Source organism: Nematostella vectensis, chromosome 6, assembly GCF_932526225.1.
Source record: "Nematostella vectensis chromosome 6, jaNemVect1.1, whole genome shotgun sequence".
In the NCBI taxonomy this organism is placed as follows: Eukaryota; Metazoa; Cnidaria; class Anthozoa; order Actiniaria; family Edwardsiidae; genus Nematostella; species Nematostella vectensis.
In genome coordinates, this window is record NC_064039.1 from 7,609,001 (window position 1) to 7,626,285 (window position 17,285).

The 17,285-nt window shown below is 40.9% G+C and overlaps 3 protein-coding genes across 3 annotated transcripts; 1 reads left to right on the plus strand and 2 right to left on the minus strand.

Moving 5' to 3' along the window:
* Nucleotides 1–1,670: 1,670 nt before the first annotated feature.
* LOC5514975 (monocarboxylate transporter 10) lies at nucleotides 1,671–6,375 on the minus strand. The gene is made up of 4 exons (XM_032384695.2): nucleotides 6,061–6,375; nucleotides 4,577–5,181; nucleotides 3,957–4,326; nucleotides 1,671–3,752 (listed from the first exon to the last, which is right to left on the minus strand). The coding sequence occupies exons 1-4, from the start codon at nucleotides 6,236–6,238 to the stop codon at nucleotides 3,058–3,060; spliced, it is 1,848 nt and encodes a 615-aa protein (XP_032240586.2). The 5' UTR covers nucleotides 6,239–6,375; the 3' UTR covers nucleotides 1,671–3,057.
* Nucleotides 6,376–10,150: 3,775 nt separating this feature from the next.
* Nucleotides 10,151–10,930, plus strand: LOC5514990 (uridylate-specific endoribonuclease B). Its single transcript, XM_048728934.1, has 2 exons — nucleotides 10,151–10,231; nucleotides 10,695–10,930. The coding sequence occupies exons 1-2, from the start codon at nucleotides 10,151–10,153 to the stop codon at nucleotides 10,917–10,919; spliced, it is 306 nt and encodes a 101-aa protein (XP_048584891.1). The 3' UTR covers nucleotides 10,920–10,930.
* A 2,690-nt stretch (nucleotides 10,931–13,620) lies between these two features.
* LOC116612488 (monocarboxylate transporter 10-like) lies at nucleotides 13,621–17,212 on the minus strand. The gene is made up of 4 exons (XM_048729579.1): nucleotides 16,999–17,212; nucleotides 15,489–16,093; nucleotides 14,865–15,234; nucleotides 13,621–14,642 (listed from the first exon to the last, which is right to left on the minus strand). Exons 1-4 carry the CDS (start codon nucleotides 17,174–17,176, stop codon nucleotides 13,948–13,950), a joined length of 1,848 nt encoding a protein of 615 aa, XP_048585536.1. The 5' UTR covers nucleotides 17,177–17,212; the 3' UTR covers nucleotides 13,621–13,947.
* Nucleotides 17,213–17,285: the final 73 nt, after the last annotated feature.

Sequence of the window (17,285 nt, forward strand, 5' to 3'; positions counted from 1 at the left end):
GAGTGGCACAGTAACTTTCTCCCAGGCATTCAGCAAGATCCGAGACGTTGATCAATTGGCGGTGTTTGCATTCTTATATCCCAGGGTTACAGCAAAATGGAGGTACAATACGACTATTGTATCAGTCTCTTCTTGGTTGCTGTAGATGGCAGGGAGCTCACCCACTTCAACCTGAAACACAAACGCGCATGAAAGCTATCAGAATAACAATATAGTTTATTGTTGTTGTTTTCAACTCACCTCGCCATTTGATGACATCAGTTGATGTGCCCGCCCCTCCGCGATCAGCACTGCCATGCCTGTCACTTGCAGCATTGACACTGCCTTTTGGCTACTCCATACACGCAGCAGCAGAGCTGCTTCTTGTTGTCACCGTTAGACAAGAACAATTTGAAGTCGTACTGCTTCCTCGTAGCAGGTACAGCCAGAATGATCTTCTCTGAGCTTTCCCGCCTCAATCTCTCCTGAGCTTCGATGGAATCTGGGTGATAACTGTCAGTCGAGAACAAGAAGTGCTTCTTTGCAACCATTTAGTAATCGAGCACCTGTAGGCATGTCTCGCCACATGTCGCGGGAAGACTGCTAAGGGTGTGGAGCAGCGTCATACCCTCTTGGATAAACAGGGCATCTTCAAGGCATGGTAAGTATTCTGGTGTGACATCTTCAAGAAGGTAGTGCAGAATTGTGGCTTTGTTTGTTTTGGAGAAAAATCCATCTGGTGTCCCACGATTTGGGGGCACAGGAAACAGGGGGTACGTCATAAGCTCTTCTAAGTCCAATGGCTCATCTCGATTCTGGGACTTGACTAGAAGCAGGTAACTTTGCTCCTGATACTGGATGGCCTGGAAGGAATTGAAGATATACAACTTGTAACAACAATTGATCAAAGCATTATTTTTTAAGAAGTACTTTATAATAAAGGTTTTTAGAAAATGAAAAATCAGAGTACCTTTCCCTGTGAGGACGTAAGGGTGATCTTCTTGTTGGAAGCCTCCATTGTCTTTAGTTTCTTTCTCTTGATTGGACTGAAGAAGCATCCTGGAGTTCCACCCTTTATGTATTCCACGAAGTCTGTCTTGCCAACAGTTTCTGCACTCAGTACATCCAATTCGACATCCTTGGTAACTGGAGCACCTGAAGCCACGCAGTAAAGCCTTTCCTTGTCCGCAATGACAAACGGATTGGTACAGTTTCTGACTCATTGATAACGCACAGAACAGCCTCTGATCAGGATAGGATATCAGGATATGAGGTCTACCATCTCGAGGGTCTTCTCATAAAACTGGGCCCGTGCGGAGTTTGTGCGGCACCATTTCTGCTATGCCCCAAACTGGCTGTAATTCGCCTCTGTTATTTTCTTCAATCGCAAAATGATACCTCGACTCCATGCTAAGCCTCGACTCCAAACTAAGCCTCGACTCCAAGCCAGGCCTCGATTGTTGGACATATTTTACAATGAGAAAATCATGGAGTCTTTTTCGTCATCTATAAATATGCTCAAATCGCTTACAAATACCAAACCTTTCGCGGTATAGCCACACTAAAAGATGTCTTCTTTTATTATTTTCCCCCCAAGGAAGTATTAGATGTATACGTATTTTATATTAAGCTAAATATTCACAATTTTAGGATATAAAACTCACCAGTTTTTCGATTGCTATACTCAGATATGGTAGTCAAAGACATATTTATTTGAATTGGTTGCTTTACTAACTCTCAGACATTTCAATAAACATTTCTTCACAGAAGTATTGGGGAGTCATGTCTATAGTTAAATCCAAGAGATAGTTAACTTATAAAATTGACTTAAAGCATAGGAGTCTAAAGTTATTAAAATTGAGTTTATACATTTTTTTAAGTTACTGTTAAAATTTCAATATAAGTAGTAGCAGCCAGTTATCTACTGCATTAACTAATTATTAAAAAGGTAAAATTATTTGAAGTAGCAAGCAAACAGTTTTCAGCTAATTTACATCGAGTCCAAAGATTGAAAGAAAAATTGGCAAACAGCCATTGTACTACTGCATTTATGATAAAATAAACAGATATTTCAATCATTTTTTATTTTTGTGTCTCTTACGTACATAGTCAATTTAACTTCAACATGGTTAAAATCAACAGCTTTCTTCTTTTCTCTTGAACATTCAAACAAGTCCAGTTAAGTAATATTGTCTTATGGTAACTAAAGAAAAACCATAGATAATAACTTAATATACTTTATTTCAAGGCCATACTGTAACATAAGCAAAGTCTAAGTATAACAGTTTTAACAAAATTAATAAGGTTACATTCTAAGAATAAGGTACTTCAGAGTTAATTCATGCCCAAGTAGTGGATAGTTAGTAAGTATGGGGTATTAATATCTTTGAAATAATTATCTATGCCAAAACCTAGACTTCTGCTACTACAGGTAGTCAGAGTAATTAGTAATTTCACTGCACAGTCGAAATAAAATCACTGTTCAATTCTTATTTGAGAAGGCTCACTTAGGACAATGATCCAGTTGTACGCTCCTAACGATCATGGTTAGTAGAGGAGGCCACTAGAGTGATTTTCATTAACCCGCAAACTACACTTCAGCGTATTACACTTTATTGCGATCTAATTCCATTGTTCTCCTTTGTGTTTTCCTGACTATCATACCTTGTTTCGCAGGTTAATGAACCACTCAATGAACCACTCTACTGTGTTATGATGGACTCCTAGTTTATCAAGAGTATTTGAAATATTTTTTGAAATATTTTAGGGTTCTAAAAAAGTATCTAAAACATTTTAAATTTATTTATCAATTAAGAATTATTGATTTACTTTACTATCGATTACCTATACTATTACTAATGGTTGTTTTCCTATTAATTAAAACACGTCCTATTCCCGCCAGCGCTATTCCCAAGCCAAAGCCAGACAAGGATTTTGTATTCACCGAGGTCGCGCAACAACGAATTTGGATATCACCTTAAACTTTGTTTAACAATGGCCTGGGCCTGCTCCCCGCGCCGTGAACTTTGTCATCTACTCATGGAGCTGAGCCTGCGATAAATACTCGTCATCATTATTTTAAGTTAGAACGGATTCTTCTTCAGTGACCGTTGGAAGACTGGACACCCTCATCGGGGTATCCGCTGGCTTGGCACTCACATCGGCTTGAACCTCTTCTATTGGTTCTAGGGCAGTAGTAAGCGGTACATGCTCAGGCGAGGGAGTTCCCCGTAACGAGCTTTGCCGAGATATCATCGATCCTGGCCGACCCATCTCCGAATGCGTTCGAGATAATATTGATCCATGCCGCCCAAGAATCGAACTATGCCGAGACAGCATCGATCCCTGACGAGACGATCGCCTGGTTCCTAAAACAGACACATCAATCGCACTGAGGGTATCCGGGTCAAGCTTGCTGTTGTACGAAGACACATCGCGATAATTATCATCACCGACGATTCCGAATATTCCCACGAAGCTGGAAGATCGACGCGAGATCACCGACTCTGTAACCGAGTCAAGCCTTGCTCGAATTTGCGCGAGCATCATCTCTCCCGGCGAGTTGAACCCGAGCAGCTCGGCGAGCTTCTGATCGTCAACAATCGATGCCGTCTCGGAAGAATCGTCGTAGGTGAGGAGTAACTTCTCGAGCCTCGCGCGATGGGCACGTGAAAGTCGCGGGATAAAGGTCATGAGGGCGGCACCAGTCAAAGTCAAAGCCGCGGCCAGATAATAGACGGCATTATACGAGCCGAGGCTTTCATACATCAGCCCTAAAACAACACAACGAGTAAGGGTTAGAAAGCGGTGCACAAGGCTAGAATATCATACATCAACATAATGTCCAAGGGTTTGCTTAAATATCATAAGTCATGTCTAAAATATTTCAAATAGCCAGGTTAGGAAGTCTGCAAGATGCAAATAAATTTTAAGTCATGAGCTCTAAATTGCTCCCGAAATCCAAATCCACAACATACCTGCCACAGGGGGCCCAGCAGTCAATGGTATCGCAACCACCCCATACATACTACCAAGCGCGGCAGCCATCATTTCTTTGCCGACAATATCCCTAGTTACGAGCCCAAACATGACTGCAGCTCCGCAATCCAAGAACCCATGGATCAGTGCATAGGTGAGCAGACCTGGATATGAGCGCAAGAACGGGAAGACGAAGGCTCCAATAGCGATGACAACTAGAGAGGCTTGGAGCAAATAAAGCCGGTTCACCCAGCGCACATCAGCAAGCCTCCCAAACACGATCTTGCCAACAGTCCCACTGATACACATAAGGCCAACCATGAGACTACCCTGAGACGGGGGGATCCCTCTGAGCTTGGCAATCTGGACCTAAAGACAAGCAAGGAAATTTATAATATTTCTTAGCTAGGTAAAATAACCCATGGTGCGTGGCATCATACGGATAAATGGACAAAAAGACAACAAAAAAGTTTGTATTTTTGGCTCTATTCTGTCAGCAATGCATTGAAACCAACAGTTTCAATCATTACAAATGGTCCTTATCAATAGCTTGACCCTACCCCCTTTCTTGCTACAACCATCTAAATCATAGCTGCCCAATCCAGAAGCATCCACTTACCAAATATATGTATGGAATAAAGACAGCAAAAAACACCAGACCGAGGCTAACAGTCCACAATAGGAACGCCTTGTTTTGCCAATGAAGCCCAGGCTTGACAGCATCATAACATCTCAGTCTAAAGGGTATGCGCTCGTGATCCTTATCAATATCCTCAACTAGGAGCTCCCCTTCATCATCACTCACTGTAGGGTGGTACACCGAGCTTGCCAGAACCCCAATTACACCCGCTACAGCTAAAGTCTTGAATCCAGCATGTACACCATATAGTGAACACATCTTGCCTAAAAGAAGGCTAAAGGCCATGGAGCCACACCCTGAACCAGCCAAGACAACTCCATTTGCAAGTGATAGTTTATCAGTGAAGTATTGCATAAGTACAAATAGAGAGGAGAAATACATAAAACTGAAGCCAAATCCACTCATAAACCCAAACGTGAAGTACATGGGAATAATGCTTGACATATATGATGTTATGAGTGATGCCGTCATGAATAGAAGGCTGCCTACACATGCTATAATACGGCAGCCAAACCGCTCACACAGAGCAGCAGACACAGGGCCACAGAAGTAGGTCATGCCAATGGCAAAGGAGCCAACCCATGCTGAAAGACATAAAGATGTGTTAATGTATTGATCTAGTGATCTTGGACAACCCAAATACAATTGCTATTTGCAAATACAGTGGAAGCCACTTTAGAGAATATACTGAATAATGCAGCATTATTTATTGGAGTGCAAATTGTCTCGTTACCCTGCAAAATGCAGAAACATTGCTGGTAAGATTCAGGCGCACAGCCAGACATGTTTACAGGGTGGGGGGGGGGGGGGGGGGGGTGCACAACCCATCTCATTTTATCCACCAAAAGATATTTTATTAATAGTAAAATTGCAGATATATGTTACAAGTTATATGTCATTTATTTAACATACAACATGCCTTAAAAGGGTAGCGATAAAGCAATGGTTCATTTCAATGCGTAGCATGAATAATAGATACAAACTGATCATCCGTTCAATTTTATATCACTAGAAACACATTTTATAACCCATTATCAAGTGGTATAAAGTGACTAGACATCAGCAAAAATTGATAACCAATCATAAACAACTCTATGATATCAGACTTTTATAGAGAATTTAAAAAAAGCTGTAGTGACAGATTTTAATAACTTATAAATAAACAATAGATAGCAGTTATAATGTATTCTTATGAACTAGAGATGATTTTTTTTTATTTAAAAAGCAATCTATATGAGAGTCGATGAGAGATACACTCTTCGAGCTTCCACTGGGTTCCGATCAAACGGTCTTTCGCAATGTGGTGACTTAAAACGATTACGATGTTTTTTTTCGAGCAAATTATCTCCAAATTATCTCCCGCGTGGGGTCTGATCACGCTGTTTTTTTGTTGTTCGTTCAACCTCTCTCGTGTGAGGGAGGGAGGTGAGAAAAAAACCCGAATAGTTGACAGCTTTCCTTACCTGTTTCTAATTCGCTTCGTTTAAATTCTCTAAGGAGAGCCAAAAACATCGTTCCAAACGAATTCGAAACTCCTCCGACGAGAAAGTGTACACAAAAGGAAGCGGCACACACCAGCCAAGACCATCTTGAATTTGGTTGCTTGACAGACTGGAACATCTGTATTATTGCGACATTCATTTTCTAACGAAGAAGCAAAAAGAAGAAGAAGCCAAAGACAAGAAATGAGGACATAAATCAGCAACTACTTAAGTGCCAGGCTAATCTCTCACGCAAACTCGAACCACGTTTCCCCGGGCGAAGTATTTTTGAGCCTGCGGTTTCTCAGCGGTTATAAGGACAAAAGATAGAAGGAAATCCCGGTAAGTCGATGTCACACAAGCGACTATGAGACGGAACAAGGCCTGCGAAGGGGGAGGGGGTACGTTACGCTGACCTCGACGCCCTGGGTACACGAGGATGTAGATATAAGTTGTTCTGTTATTTGGTCAGTAATGATTGTCAATTTGATATCCTCATCTAAGTACGCCTTTAGAATCGTGTTGGTGCAAAGTAACTAGAGTGTACGCCTAGTCCGGTCGCTTAATGTTTCAATCTATACATAGCGGACAAAAGCACCAAACTTTGCATAAAGATAGCCAAGAGGATGCTTATTAATATTGAGACCGGTGCCCACCGGTACCACTTGAGGATTTTGTGTAATAACAGAATAACAATTAGAAAAAAGCGTCCATCACAGGCTCCCTGTGGTGAAATTTAAAATATCTTGTATTTCCAAAACTAAGGCGAAATATCTGATTGTTTTTTTTTTTTTTTTTTTGGGGGGGGGGGTAGGGGAAATATAACAGTATTTGTTAATATTGCAAGATAAAACTGTCGTCGGCTGCATTAAAATGATTTATTTAAGAGAAAACGTTTTCAAAGCTAGACCCAATCTCCTCACGGTAAGTACCTCATAGAATCGCGTATTTAAGGTAAAAAAAGCTCATTCTTTATGTGTCAAGGACGTACAATGTCTATAACCTACTAAATATGAAATGTTGTCTTGATTTTAAATTTATTTCTTCTAAATCTGCGATTAATCGCAATTATCGGGTATTTTGACGTTGGCTAAATAAAAAGAGGGAGAGATGGATTTAATAAGGGGGCTTTGTAAGTGTCTGTTAACTAGACACCAAAGACCAATAAGATGATTTAGACTATATGCCTCCTTAATCAAATTTATTAGGTTGTGATTCTTTTCTTGAGAATATTAGAGAATTTGGATGTTCTGCAGAAGAAACATCTGTAGAAACTCTTTGTCGCGCAAATAGCGCAAAATGGCACAGGAATTATCACAAATTTGCGGTATTAATGCTCGAAAACACTTAAAGGCACTTAGAGGCACTACGAAAAAAACAGTGCTTATTGCTCCCCACGTGTGCATCATAGTGATGAGGTTGAACGCATCGCATGCTTTTAACAGGATAGCAACCAACCTCCAACGAATCGCCGCACCAATATAGGACTATTTTATTATCCTAAAGATGTCTTAATGATGACCTTGGGGATGGAAAGGGCCGTGGAGCATAAGAAAAGGAAAGGTCTCCAGGAAGCGAGAGAACATGGGGTAGAGCGAGGTTCTCGCCTCGGAAACAATTGTGATACTTTAATTTAAAAATAACATAGGGCGGTAACGAAAAGACAAACAAATGATCCGAGTTGTCATGTCATGTCACGTCATGATATAATATATCAACGCACAATAGGCTATGAAAAATCTCCCTTATCGGTAGCATATTTTTTTCCTGCTGACGGGCCTATTAATTACAGCCGCGCTGGTTAAATTGAAGCTCTATAGCCCTTAATATAATACTTAGAGAACTCGATGAAAGAAAATTTCTGGGAAAATTCATGTGCACTACATTTGTGCTTATTTAATGAATAAAAATCAGTCATATTTGCATGTTAGCAAAAGGGATGTAAATAAAGCTGCGTAGGGCCTGGGTTCCAGTTGGTTTTCCTTCTTCAAATGTAGCTTTTTATAGCTATTTGTATGTTTCTTGGCTCGGAATTCGATAGAATACAGCTGAAATGATAGAAATCGTTTTAAATATGTGCATTTTGATCTTTTTTGTGTCTTGAAAAGGTATGAAAATCTTACCACAGGGTACCCGCAACACCAGATTTCTAGAAAAATTATTGCTCTTTATTTATGGATTCGCAAATGGTACCGGTGGGCACCGGTCTCAATATTGATTACCATCCTCTAGGCTATATTTATACCAAGTTTGGTGCTTTTGTCCGCTTTTTGTGCGCTAAGCGACCCGACTAAGCATACGGGGGGCATACATGTCAGACCCAAAAACTAAGGTTCTTCAAATAGTCAGGATAGACTGATTTGGACACGCAATATTTATACCTGAAAATCAAAATTCAAAGTTCTGTTAGATAAATTGCTTTCACTTCAAAGGATTTGTAGAATTTTGTGTTGAATTCAATCGGAAATCATTGACATCACGATTTTATGTCGGAGATATGTATAGTATATCATAAGCTCACCTCAAAACAGGCTCAAGGTCAGGAACGACTGCTAAATGGATAGGACTAGCTTGCAGTTGGGCCGTTCACCGGAGGATTTTAAGAAACTCGCGCGGACAAACCACGCGCGGACAAAACAAAACAAATTTAGTCGATTTTCAACTTTTAGATCAGTTTTATTATTCCCCAATACTTGTAAATAGGTCCTCATTTAATATATATTTATTCATTTTTATCTCTTATTAATTGTAAAATATTATGCAATTCAGCTTTTGGCTGCTATTTTAATATTGCCCAATAAACTAAACTATCTATCTATCTATGACTCGATACATTTAATGTGCGGGGAAATCCCTGAATAACCACTGCTACCGGCTAATCTCCACCTGGTCAGCGGGGCATATCCAGGCGGCTCAAACATAAGGAAAAAAAACACTAATGGTCTAATGGTGGTGGAAGTAGCCTCGTCCCCAGGCTTCGTGTGACAGCCTCTGTTGTCACGCTTTCTATAAGCAGTGATAGCGGCAATTCAAAAGTGACGTCATCAACTTACAATCAATCATCAGCCAATACAAGCCAGAAGATGATTCTAGTGTCGGAGATGGCATTTTTTGTTCCCTCATTATTTGTCCATCTTCACTCGCACTCGGTTTTTTCTTACAATGATATCAATTGCCAAATATACATTTCTAGCGACAGACAATCAACCGACCATAATCACCATGAGGCATTCGAAACATTTTTTTTTCTCACACAGCATTGTTTGACAACTATTTCCTTTACACTGGGAACAAGGAACATGAATCCAAACAAGAAAGAGAAGAGAATAAAGGGTTCATCGAGGCTGTCATGGCAACAGATGTGATGAAGCTCACCCATAACTATCTTGTGCACGAGAGACTTGTACCCAAAAGCCGGGTAAGATCATACACTGAGCATTAAGAAGCCGGGACCACACATTGTTTTCTACCCCTTACACCCACAGGAACCCAGAGACTGCGTAGGGGAAGGTAGTCTCCCTTGAGCATTGCGTGACCGACACAAAGAACGGCTGCGCGGAAGACTAAGGGGTGAAAGAGAAAGTCTTCTCTTCTCTTCTCTACCACCGCTCCCCCTGGGTCCCCAAGCATGTACCCTCATGGAGGTAACGCAAAAACTTGGATATTCCATGACACTAATACTGTTTATATTGGGTTTGTTCAAGAAGCAGCTGATCAAATTATGGTTTAATTTTTACCGTCGAAAAACTGCTGGTGACACTTCTGGCTTTGAGCAAGTAACACCTTTCGATACATCTCGTCATCACCATCATTATCACCACTGGCATCATCGTCATAATATTATTTCATCATCGCCATAATGATCATCAGTGTTATTATCCTATCATCATCATTACCATCATCACCACCACGACCGTCATCATTACCAGTACATCACCATAATCATCATCATTATTACAACCATTAGCATCAGCACCACCATACATAGTATCAAAGCCATCATTTGAAGGGGATATTTTACATTTTTTTACTAAGGAGAGATAAGTCGCCGGCGTCAAGACGTCGTTGGGGTATGCATAACTGGGTTTGCTTTTATCGCGAGGAGAAGAAGGAGGCTGACTACGAGGGCTTCATTGTCGCAAATACAGCAGAGGTGAAATACGTATAGCATCTATCACTCTCCATGACGTTTTTAACCTTTATGGTACGGGTACCCGGGTGACCTTAAATTTAAAAAAAAGATTCACCTCTTTGTTGGGTGCGATTCATATCAAGAGAATGAGTAGACAAGGTCAAATTAAAACAGTACTTTTTTACGGTCGCTTGTTAAGTATGTAGCATCTGGTTTGTGTTCATGTTTAAGAGCAGTAGAAGGTCTCGGAAGGAAGCGTTGTGGTTCTTGGCGTCTCCTGTGGTTGATGATGTGACTCAACCTCCCCCACTCTCTCAACCACAGGAATTTCCGTAGATCCTTCACATATGGTTCACTAGTAATGGTAAGGGTTCGTTAGGGTTGGTGACACTATGGTGAACCATATATGAATGACATATCGAAATCCATAAATAGACCTCAAGGGACTATGCTGAGTTTCTGTAGTGATTTTTCCCCCTCGTAGCCCCGTATAGTGACAGCTCGGTTCAAGTACCGCACCGTCCAGAAGCCGATCGGCGGTTTTTTCGTCGGAACAAGCCCAGAATTCGAACTGTCTCTCTACACCACGTGCTTCCTCAAGTACCCTAACGGAAAGTGTACCTGCCAAATGAACGGGAAAAAGGTCAAGATCATAACGTACAGGGACAGAAGAACGTCACTTGTTGCTACTGCCTACCCTGTGGTTTAGCACAGCCAAAACAAATCAAATCTTGCAATTGATGGCCATAACTCAGACACCTAGACAGGGTTTGCTAGGGGGTGGGGGGGACTGGGTGCAGTCAGAGATATTATATGGAAAAAAGGGATTTTTTTTAGAAAAAAAAATGACCAGCTTTCTTTTTTTCTCTTGAACATTCAAACAGTTAAGTTATATTGTCTAATGGTAACTAAATAAAAACTAAAGATAATAACTTAATATAATTTATTTCAAGGGCATATTGTAACATGGGCAAAGTCTAAGTATAAAAGTTTTAACAAAATTAATAAGGTTACATTTTAAGACTAAGGTACTTCAAGTTAATTCATGCCCAAGTAGTGGATAGTTAGTAAGTATGGGGTATTAATAGGACATTCGATTTTTTTTCAATAATTATCTTGTTATTTGACCGGAAGTTACCACACCGGAAGTTTGAAGATAATTCAAGGATTTACTATGTTGCGAAAAGCACAGAAAGACCACAAAAAGTTCACGCAGGCAGGCATACAGGTATACATACATGCCCAAGGCACCTAGACTCAAAAACCGAAACCTAGACTCCTGCTACTACAGGTAGCCAGAGTAATTAGTAATTTCACTGCACGGTCGAATTACAATCACTGTTCAATTCTTATTCTTTGAGAAGGCTAACTCAAGACAATGATCCAGTTGTACGCTCCTAACGATCATGGTTAGTAGAGGAGGCCACTAGAGTGATTTTCATTAACCCGCAAACCACACTTCAGCGTATTACACTTTGCGATCTAATTCCATTGTTCTCCTTTGTGTTTTCCTGACTATTACACTTTGACTATCACACCTTGTTTCACGGGTTAATGAAAACCACTCTACTATGTTATGATGGACTCCTAGCATATCAAGAAAATTTAGCCAAAAATTGTCGTTTTTCCCAGACGCGGTCACTTCCATATAAGGAAACTAATATCTTCCTTATTTGGAAAACCTGCACGATTCTTGTCATTTTTAGGGCTGCCGTACCGCAGGTGCTTCGCAAACTTTGTGAATTGTATTCAGAAGAGAAAAAACAGTGACTGTGACCATCTTTAGTCAATGGAGAAAGCCTCTGAAAAGAAACTAAAATTCCTCTGTACCAGACCCCTAAAACGACAACGGTTTCTTCATATGTTTATCAGGAGTATTTGAAGGTTCTTAAAAAAGTAATTTATTTATCAATTAAGAATTATTTATTTTCTTTACTATCGATTACATATACTATTACTTTACTATCTTTTTTCCCATTGATTTTTTATGTATTTACAGAGAAGTTGCCAGAGCCTTTGCAGGGGTGGGGCACTAGAGGCACTAGCCCCCCCCCCCCCCCCCCCTAAATCGTGCCCTCCCCCTTATCATTTCGAGGCCTGCTACAGCTCTGCTAATGAATATGAGATTCCTTACAAGTTGCTCAAAAGCTTCCCGGGGTCAAAGTAGAAACCGAGACCTAGTTATACAGAAAAGATGATGACTATGATAATGAAACGAAGCTCTATTCTAGCTTAATTGAGAAAGACTTTATTAATTAAAACACGTCCAGAAAGGACGGCAGAAAGTCAATCAAGTCTAACTTTGATATGAAAAACCTTCCAGAAGACACTTTAGATTTCTACAAATAAATTTTATCCACATGGGCATGCTCAGCTAGCCTACTACCGGTAGATGTTAATGATATTGGATTTATTCTTTTTCAACCTCTCTGGAGCAACAGCAATGTGAAAATCCCATTAGCTATAGTTAACTTGAGCCCCTTAGAAAATAAAGATGTCAGTGTGGTAGTTGACTTATGCGACAAGGCGGGAAGTTTTAGTTGGGAGATTGCGAAAGCAAATGGTTTTGCGGAAAATCAGTTCTTCCAATGGCATGCTATAGTTAAATTTATCCTCTTGGCTTGGAAAAAAACTCTTGAAAAATCGCCAAAATTTGCCCAGCTCTGAACTCAATCCGTTCTCAGTTTATATTAAGGGTGAGGTTATAGATTTGAACAAATTTAAACATAATCAATTATATATGCTTCTCTTAAAATATTTGGTTGAGCCTCCAACATCGCAAAAAGTCTCCCACGCAAACTGCATCTTTCAAATAATAGATCGGAGATTAGTATATAACAGAATCTACAAGTGTACAAACAATTGCTAAGAGCATTCCAGTATAAGATAATTAATAACTGCCTATACCTAAATTGTGACCTTTATAAATTCAAGCTTGTAGCTACGCCAAGATGTTCATTTTGCTGGACAGAGATGGAGACAGTTTCTCACCTCTTTGTAGACTGCTCTGCCACCAAAACCCTCTATCTTCAACTCAAATCTCTTTTAACACAAAACAATATCACTCTTCAAAACATGACGCGATTAAAAATGATTCCCTTTCCTATCACAAACGAAAATGGGACAAAATAAATAAACTATAAGCAAGAAGGCTAAAGACCATCTTGGGCGAATCTTTATTGCAGCCGCAGGCACAGGTACCACTTGAATATTTAAAATCTATCCTTTTTTTTTCTTTTCTGATTGTAGTCGTTCTTGCGTCCCTCTGCTTTTCTTTTTGCTCACACTAGGCATGGTGGGTTGGGCGGGGTGGGGTGGGTAGGGGTAGGCTGGGGAGGAATGGTGGGGAATGGGGACGGGTGGGATGGTTAATAAGGGAGGGGCTGTGAGGGGGAAATATACCAAAATAATAGTGAACACTGTATTTATTTAATTTAATACATTTCTGTAATCATGTAAAAAACATTAGTCTTGTAAAATACTCACCTCACTTGAGAATCAATAAACAATTATCATAAAAATAAATAAATAAATAAATAAAACACGTCCTATTCCCGCCAGCGCTATTCCCAAGCCAAAGCCAGACAAGGATTTTGTATTCACCGAGGTCGCGCAACAACGAATTTGGCTATCACCTTAAACTTTGTTTAACAATGGCCTGGGCCTGCTCCCCGCGCCGTGAACTTTGTCATCTACTCATGGAGCTGAGCCTGCGATAAATACTCGTCATCATTATTTTAAGTTAGAACGGATTCTTCTTCAGTGACCGTTGGAAGACTGGACACCCTCATCGGGGTATCCGCTGGCTTGGCACTCACATCGGCTTGAACCTCTTCTATTGGTTCTAGGGCAGTAGTAAGCGGTACATGCTCAGGCGAGGGAGTTCCCCGTAACGAGCTTTGCCGAGATATCATCGATCCTGGCCGACCCATCTCCGAATGCGTTCGAGATAATATTGATCCATGCCGCCCAAGAATCGAACTATGCCGAGACAGCATCGATCCCTGACGAGACGATCGCCTGGTTCCTAAAACAGACACATCAATAGCACTGAGGGTATCCGGGTCAAGCCGACTGTTGTACGAAGACACATCGCGATAATTATCGCCACCGACAATTCCGAATATTCCCACGAAGCTGGAAGATCGACGCGAGATCACCGACTCTGTAACCGAGTCGAGCCTTGCCCGGATTTTCGAGAGCATCATCTCTCCCGGCGAGTTGAACCCGAGCAGCTCGGCGAGCTTCTGATCGTCAACAATCAATGCCGTCTCGGAAGGATCGTCGTAGGTGAGGAGTAACTTCTCGAGCCTCGCGCGATGGGCACGTGAAAGTCGCGGGATAAAGGTCATAAGGGCGGCACCAGTCAAGGTCAAAGCCGCGGCCAGATAATAGACGGCGTTATACGAGCCGAGGCTTTCATACATCAGCCCTAAAACAACACAACGAGTAAGGGTTAGAAAGCGGTGCACAAGGCTAGAATATCATACATCAGCAATGGAACAACACAATGTCCAAGGGTTAGGAGGGCTTGCTTAAATATCATGTCATGTCTAAAATGTTCCAAATAGCCAGGTTAGGAAGGCTGCAAGATGCAAATAAATTTTAAGTCATGAGCTCTAAATTGCTCCCGAAATCCAAATCCAGAACATACCTGCCACAGGAGGCCCAGCAGTCAATGGTATCGCAACCACCCCATACATACTACCAAGCGCGGCAGCCATCATTTCTTTGCCGACAATATCCCTAGTTATGAGCCCAAACATGACTCCAGATCCGCTATCTATGAACCCATGGAGCAAAGCATAGGTGAGCAGGCCTGGGTATGAGCGCAAGAACGGGAAGACGAAGGCTCCAATAGCGATGACAACTAGAGAGGCTTGGAGCAAATAAAGCCGGTTCACCCAGCGCACATCAGCAAGCCTCCCAAACACGATTTTGCCAACAGTCCCACTGATACACATAAGGCCAACCATGAGACTACCCTGAGACGGGGGGATCCCTCTGAGCTTGGCAATCTGGACCTATGGCAAGCAAGGAAATTTATAATATTTCTTAGCTAGGTAAAATAACCCATGGTGCGTGGCATCATACGTTTAAATGGACAAAAAGACAACAAAAAAGTTTGTATTTTTGGCTCTATTCTGTCAGCAATGCATTGAAACCAATAGTTACTTTTCATTACAAATGGCCCTTATCAATACGTAGCTTGACATTACCCCCTTTCTTGCTACACCCATCTAAATCATGGCTGCCCAATTCAAAAGCATCCACTTACCAAATACAGGTATGGAATAAAGACAGCAAAAAACACCAGACCAAGGCTAACAGTCCACAATAGGAATGCCTTGTTTTGCCAATGAAGCCCAGGCTTGACAGCATCATAACATCTCAGTCTAAAGGGTATGCGCTCGTGATCCTTATCAATACCCTCAACTAGGAGCTCCCCTTCATCATCACTCACTGTAGGGTGGTACACCGAGCTTGCCAGAACCCCAATGACACCCGCTACAGCCATAGTCTTGAATCCGGCATGTACACCATATAGTGAACACATCTTGCCTAAAAGAAGGCTGAAGGCCATGGAGCCACACCCTGAACCAGCCAAGACAACTCCATTCGCAAGTGATAGTTTATCAGTGAAGTATTGCATGAGTACAAATAGAGAGGAGAAATACATAAAACTGAAGCCAAATCCACCCATAAACCCAAACGTGAAGTACATGGGAATAATGCTTGACATATATGATGTTATGAGTGATGCCGTCATGAATAGAAGGCAGCCTACACATGCTATAATACGGCAGCCAAACCGCTCACACAGAGCAGCAGACACAGGGCCACAGAAGTAGGTCATGCCAATGGCAAAGGAGCCAACCCATGCTGAAAGACATAAAGATGTGTTAATGTATTGATCTAGTGATCTTGGACAACCCAAATACAATTGCTATTTGCAAATACAGTGGAAGCCACTTTAGAGAATATACTGAATAATGCAGCATCATTTATTGGAGAGCGAATTGTCTCGTTACCCTGCAAAATGCAGAAACATTGCTGGTAAGATTCAGGCGCACAGCCAGACATGTTTACAGGGTGGGGGGGGGGGGGGGGGGTGCACAACCCATCTCATTTTATCCACCAAAAGATATTTTATTAATAGTAAAATTGCAGATATATGTTACAAGTTATATGTCATTTATTTAACATACAACATGCCTTAAAAGGGTAGCGATAAAGCAATGGTTCATTTCAATGCGTAGCATGAATAATAGATACAAACTGATCATCCGTTCAATTTTATATCACTAGAAACACATTTTATAACCCATTATCAAGTGGTATAAAGTGACTAGACATCAGCAAAAATTGATAACCAATCATAAACAACTCTATAATATTAGACTTTTATAGAGAATTTAAAAAAAAAGCTGTAGTGACAGATTTTAATAACTTATAAATAAACAATAGATAGCAGTTATAATGTATTCTTATGAACTGGACAGGTTTATTCTGCCAAAAGGAGATTATTTTTTTTATTTAAAAAGCAATCTATATGAGAGTCGATGAGAGATACACTCTTCGAGCTTACACTGGCTTCCGATCAAACGGTCTTTCGCAATGTGGTGACTTAAAACTATTACGATGTTTTGTTTTTTTTCGAGCAAATTATCTCCAAATTATCTCCCGCGTGGGGTCTGATCACGCTTTTTTGTTGTTGTTGTTCGTTTAACCTCTCTCGTGCGAGGGAGGGAGGAAAAAAAAAACGAATAGTTGACAGCTCTCCTTACCTGTTTCTAGTTCGCTTCGTTTAAATTCTCTAAGGAGAGCCAAAAACATCGTTCCAAAAGAATTCTTTACTCCTCCGCCGAGAAAGTGTACGCAAAAGGAAGCGAAACACACCAGCCAAGACCATCTTGAATTTGGTTGCTTCACAGACTGGAACATCTGTATTATTGCGACATTCATTTTCTAACGGAGAAGCAAAAAGAAGAAGAAGCTAAAGACAAGAAATGAGGACATATATCAGCAACTACTTAAGTGCCACGCTAAACTCTCACGCAAACTCGAAGCACGT